At 40.4% G+C, this 6436-nt stretch overlaps 1 protein-coding gene across 1 annotated transcript in view; it reads right to left on the reverse strand.

The window, feature by feature from the left end:
- The window catches only part of ITK (IL2 inducible T cell kinase), a 79347-nt gene extending 73182 nt beyond the window's left edge, over positions 1 to 6165 (reverse strand). The window contains exon 1 of the mRNA XM_037798915.1: positions 6028 to 6165. Within this exon, the coding sequence (XP_037654843.1) occupies positions 6028 to 6165 (138 nt within the window). The remainder of the gene's footprint in view (positions 1 to 6027) is intronic.
- Between the last annotated feature and the right edge of the window lie 271 nt (positions 6166 to 6436).

The raw sequence follows: 6436 nt of genomic DNA on the forward strand, positions 1-6436 counted from the left end.
ACCAAGGAAAAGTTTAAAGGAGCTTTAAAGTTAAAGTAGTGTTCTGTAGGCTTAATTTGGGTTTCATATAAAGCTAACTTATTTTACATGGACCTCAAAGTACAAGGAACTGGGCTCTTGTGCTTTCCAGCTAAATTCTTCTTCCAGATCGAGTCAGATACTAAGCTCTCAAATTTGTAGTATTCCTCTGTGGCCTATTTTTACTGCAGAAAATGATTAATGCATGTACCAGTCCCTCCAGCTGTTGAAATTTAATCTAATTTTAATGTAGGAGTATCTACCTCCAAAACAAAAATTCTCTGGACAATGGTTATCTCTATAAAACATCAACATCACTACACAAGGCAAAATCAATAAATGATGACACTCTATTGAGGCAGACATCCAAACTGCACATTTTGGGCCTGGATTGGCTTGAATTGCATTAACACTTTGCTTAGATCTCACTTTTCTTTGCCTAGTTAGACAAGGCCCACATGTTTAGTTCTCACATGTTTTCTGGATTCAGTTCAAGTTATGTGACCTTTGTCCCTTCACCAGGCATTTAATGGCCACCTACTGTGTGCCCAGGACTGTTCTAGATTTTTAGGGTTATAGTTATGAGAAAGGTAGTCAAGATCTCTGCTCTCATGGAGCTGACCTTCCAGTGGGAGGACAGATAGAAAGTAAACAAGAAAGCACATTAATGCATCCAATAAATGACTTCAAATGCTGAAAAATTGAAGTATTGATGTGCTTAAAAAAAATTAAAAGCGATACTGGGAAAATATTTGAGGAGATGGGAGTCAAAAAAGAACTGACCCTGCAAATATCAGGAGTAAAAGTGTTCCAGGTAGAGGTAACAGCTAGTGCAAAACCCCTGTACTTACATGACCCTGAGAAAGAGGTCCTCCATAAGTGTGTGCCTCACTTGCCCCACCGTACTCCTGTGCAGAGGCCCTGGGGGCATCATGATCTTGGGGTGTTCAAGGTTCAGAGGGAGGGCAGAGATGATAGAAGATGATGGATAAAGGGGAATGTGATATGAAATGAAAATTGAAAGGTGGGCAGGGACCACTGGATGAAGGGCTTTGTAGGTTGTAGTTGAGAATCTATTTAAATGCTCTAAACAGCCATGGTGGGTTTTAAAATAGGGGAGCAATATCTGATTTGTAATTTTAAAAGTACATTCTAGGTGCTGTGTGGATAGCAGATTGTAAGGACTCCCAAGTGTCAGCAGGAGCCCAGTTGGGAGGCAACTGAATCATGTAGGAATGAAGTGGGGAGAGAGTGACTCACGAATGCCTCAAGCAAAAATATCATCTGCAGAGGATTTAGCTATAAAAAGAACGGTAATGCAGGGTGGAGGAAAAGAGAACAGAGTTGTTTGGTTCTCCTAGAAAACATGTGCCTCTCTGACCTAACTCTTAAAATTCCAACCCCCTGCATCCAACGCCTCCTCATTTTAGGCTAGGAGTCTTATTCACTTACTCCTACCCACAGGAGTCTCTTTCCCTTTTGAAATCCTATATGACTTGCTTTATCCCCCAATCATTTGGCATTGAGCCTTGTTCTGTTAGGAGTTCATTTGTGTAATTCTAACCTCTCTAACCTGTGTACCTCATATTCTTCTTCCTCCATCCTTTCTTCCCTCTGTCCCTCCTTCCCTTGCTTTCTTCCACAAATAATTACTGATTGTGTATTATGTGTCAGGCACATTTAGCATGTAGCCTGACACATAGTAAGTGCTCAGTAAATGTTGGTTGTTGTTGTTGTTAGAATAATGGTGACCTCCATCTTATTAAAGGGAAACAAAATCAAGGAGGAATTTTTAATCATTTAGAAAAATGTAAATAGCTTTTTTTGAGGATAGTACAACATTAAGCAATGTAAAGTCACACAGCTCTTATGGTAGAGCTGGACTTTAACCCAGGTCTACCTGGCACCAGAGGCTGTGTTTTTGACCACTATGCAATAATAGAATATTTCCAAAAACAAGGAAAGGAGAACATCTGTGCACCTGCCAGCTTAAATTTTGGAAGGAGGCATGCTGCAAGGGCGGGTTCTGCTGCTTGATCTGACTGAGACACAAAGGCAGAGTCCATGAAGAGTAGGGGGACCTCATCAGGACGCCGGCTCGAATGGGATCTTGCCGGTTTATCCTGTCCCAGGGAAATGGAAACAGCCCCCGTGCGATGGTGAGCACAGCAAACCTGATCCCTATGGTGCAGAGAATCATTAAAATGGGGAAATCTCTCCACTTCTCAGGAGGGTCTTTCAGAAGATCAAGATGAAACCTGGTCAAAATTATAAATAATAACCTCCTTACCAATAGCAATTAGTGCCAAGCTTTTAACATTTCTTCCTCGTGAAGTGCTCACCAGGTAGGTAATACTGGGGTCCTTGCTTTACAAATAGGAAACGGAGGCTCAAAGAAGGTAAACATCTTGCCTGAGATCCCACATCTGGAAAGTGACAGAGGCTGGATGTGAACCTCACTCTAGTTGTCTACACTGGCCTCACCCATCTGTGATGCTCGTCTCCATCGCTGCTGCATCTTCCACCTGGTGCTTGTTGGAAGTGCCCAAGGCCCTACATTTCTCTCTTTTAACTTGAAAAGGATCTGCTGTCAGCCACATGCAATGAAGCTGCTTGGTCAGTGACTCTCTCTCCAAGGATTATTTGCATTGAAGCTTGCCAGGTGCCGGAGGATACTTGTACCGGCCCTCGGCCCTCGAGAGCCAGCTGTGGAATTCTCAGGAATTTTGTGAGCCGGTAGATTGTCACAATGGTAGTTTGAAACTGGCTATTATGGGAGGATTTATACCAGGGATATCGGCAAGCGCTGTACATCAGGGCTTCGTTCCCTTCCCCCCGACAGCAGTTATTAAGCATTTGCCAGCACATCTCCAGGCTATTATCCTTCATTGTCCTCTGTCAGAGAACTTCATTGAACTCTGTCAGAGAGATCAGCTTTTCTTCGGGATTCTCAGGGACCACTTTACAAAGAAATTGGCAAGCTCAGGGAAGCATCTGATCTCACGCCCACCGGCCTGTGAGCTGCCACCTGCTCACTCTATACTTCTTTCTGACTCTTCTAGAGATGATTTCTGCCCCCTGCTCCACCAGGGTGAAAGTGCCTCCTGAGCCCTCTTAATAGACTTGCACATCTCAGTTGGGGAAACAGGTATCTGACGCCAGATCGAAATCCATGTTAGAATAAAAGACTCTTTCAAACAGTATTATAATGACAAAAGGCATGGCTTTTAAAAGTTAGAATAAAAAGAGTTAATTGGTTGAATTACAGAATTTCTTCTTCAGTATGTAGAAAGGTTATTTTGCATATAGTGTCATAGGATCACAGAATATTAAAGCTTCAAGATATAATTTTATAAATGAGAAAGCAGAAAAAGCTGAGGCTGCGAGACGGGCAGTGTCTAGCCCAGTGTCACGTCACACAGCTCATGAGGCACATTTATCTCTCCACACAAACTTGAATTTAGCCCAGAAGAGAAGGAATCCAGGACCCTGATCTTAGCTTGACTTTGAAGAATCCTTTCAAATTTCCCTTTGTTTGAAAATGACTATGTTATCCAGCCCTGCTAGCTCCTTCAGAGATATGATGGTGCAAATGATGGCAAATCCTTACTAGGTGCCAACAAGGTGACAGACTATGTTAACTACTTTATATATTAAGTTGAACTATATTGGCTTGCCGATATCTGATTGTTTTTGATCTATAAACTGGTCATTTCAAATTTTCAAATAGTTTGGCATAAATACGTTCTCTCTCAATCTTTACCATAACTTCATGAGGTGGATACTATTATCACATCCATTTTACAGATAAGAAGACTGAAGCTTTAATTTAAAAATGAAAAGTTTCTTTCCATACGTGTAATGCTATTGTTATTTATGGGTGATGCACAGTGCACTCTTGCATGGAAGTCAATGACCCTGAACATGGGACGTATATACGGCATGATCAATAATAATCTGTATATCTTCACCTCCTCAGTGACCTTGGATAAATTTCTAACTGATAAATTTCTATAATATTTAAAGAAATTTAATATTGCTTTTAAAAATTTATTTATGACTATAAACCATAAGCATTAGAAAAAAAGAAATTTGGTTTGTGTGTATATCCTTTATATCCCACAGGGCAACTGTAGAAACTATAGCCCAGGGCTCTCCCAAGGACGTGGAATGAATGAATTGGTCCTGGAATTTTTCAGAATGCTCTGATGAAGAGGAAGAGTCACAATACAATACTGTCTAAAGGCAAATTATAACCAACAAAATCAGAATCAAAGCCATTTGGTTGTGTGATTATTTTCAAATAATATTGTACTGAATTCACAACATAATACTTAACAGCCATGCTTCTAAGAAATTGTTAGTTCAGGAAAAAAAAATAGGTGAAAACTATAAAATAGGCTTTGAAAAAGAATATTTAAAGGCAAATGAGTGCTTTCAATGTGGAAAAAGAACTTTAAATGTCCCATTCATCAGAAGAAATTTGACCAATGCTCCATATGATGAAGCACCCAAATTTAAAACTTGGCTACTGGTCCTGTATACATTTAGTCAAAAAATATTTATTGAGCACCTACCAAAGCCGCCTTGCATGTAATAAGTGATTGCCATGTGTTTCCTGATTGATTGGTTGATTTTTAACAGTAAGAGTCTACTGAATAGCTTATATCTAGTGTTGTGTAAAGAAGATGAGCAAATCATTCCCCCCTGAAGAAGAGGCGGTATTATTTCATCTGCAATTTAAAGGACACAGTTCCCCATGGGTGCCATGTCCAGCCTTGCCTCATTCAGGACTCCATTTCATCAAACATCTCAAAACCTGTCTTCAAGAGATCCCAACCTCAGGTCTGCACCTGCTAAGTCAGATCTCAGCAAGCAATCAGTGCAGCTTTTTCTCTAACTGACCATCAAGCACCCAAGGTTGTTTCCCCTTCGGTAATACAGAGGTGATAACCTCTGCTCTACCCCCATAATAATGGGAAAATAATACAGTGATATAATAAGAAATCAAACCTGAAAAATTGCTGTGAAGCATCAAACAAGTGCCGCTTCTTAGAAGCAAAGAATTTTTAAAGCAGGAAGGGAACTTGTAGGTCATTAGTTCCAGTCCTTTCATTTCATAAAGACTCTCAGGCCTGGGCAGAGGAGACTTCTGCTAAGGCTGACTCACCTAGAGAGAAGTAGAGTTTGGGCTCCTGACCCCTGGCCCAGTGCTTTTTCTACCAAACTGCACCATTGTGAGTATTCATGTTGCACTTATTACTGATGTTACAGAATCTGGGAAAGCTTTAGAAATATAAAAGATTGACTTAGCTAAGCACTGGAATATTCTGGGTAAGAACCACTGGTCTGCACTGCAGTACATTCATCTAATAACCCTGGTCTCCTGGGAAGTTTTCCAAGGTTTAAGAGGATCACTGCTGCACCTTCCAAACTTTGGATGACACATTTCATACACACGTCAGGCAATTGAATTCCCAGGGCATTTATTCTAAGCTGTCAGCTGAGCAAGGACCACTGAGACAAATAGAGTTGAATTCATAAAAATAATGACTCTGTACTCATCACTTAACCAGTACCAGTTTCCTCCACTGTAAAATAAGGAAACTGGGCTAGATCATCCCGTAGGCCCCATTGAATGCTAATATTTTTTTAATCAATGCCATGTAAAACATAGTCTACTTCAAAGAAGTTCAAGTTTGAGCTAATCATAATGTTTGCCACATAAAATGTTCTAATTTTAAAATTAAATTTCACTTTGCAAGAAAAAAACTGACAAATATGAAACTGATAGCTGTATAGTTTTTATAAGTGAAGTCACATAATCCAACCACCTCAACTCTTGACTCCCTTCCACATTCTTTTCTGATTACTCTTATTGTGCTTTTTAGGTTGTTATAACCAGCATGTCTGTGTTCCCTGTGTTCTATTTTATCCCATGTGTATTTTCACAAACCAGCCCAGTCCAAATACAAAAAAAAAAAAAGAAAAAAGGAAGTGCTCACATACCCCGTGACGGTCCTCAAAATATGCCAGGCTAGCCTTGGTTAAAACAAAGAAGCGGACTTTAAAGTTCGAGGGTGATGTTCTTCTCTTTTGCTGGGATTTCTTGATTAGCTGCTCTTCCAGGAGGATAAAGTTGTTCATGATCAAGTTCTTGAAAAGTGATGCACCTTGGGCATCACCGCTTAGTGCCACCCAAGGAAACAGCTCTGGGGCAAGGACCGTGATGGGGAGGCAGTTGATCTTCGGAGTTGTTCAAAGACAACTTGCTCCAACGTTATCTTTCTATCAGTTCAGTCAGCCTCACAGAGCTTCCCCTCTGATGTCAAAGGCCATAACCACATCCTTTCAAAATTCACAAACCTAAGAGGCACATGTAAAAAATATATATACTCTTTGTCATATGGTTTGGAAA

Source organism: Choloepus didactylus, chromosome 11 (genome assembly GCF_015220235.1).
Source record: "Choloepus didactylus isolate mChoDid1 chromosome 11, mChoDid1.pri, whole genome shotgun sequence".
NCBI lineage: Eukaryota > Metazoa > Chordata > Mammalia > Pilosa > Megalonychidae > Choloepus > Choloepus didactylus.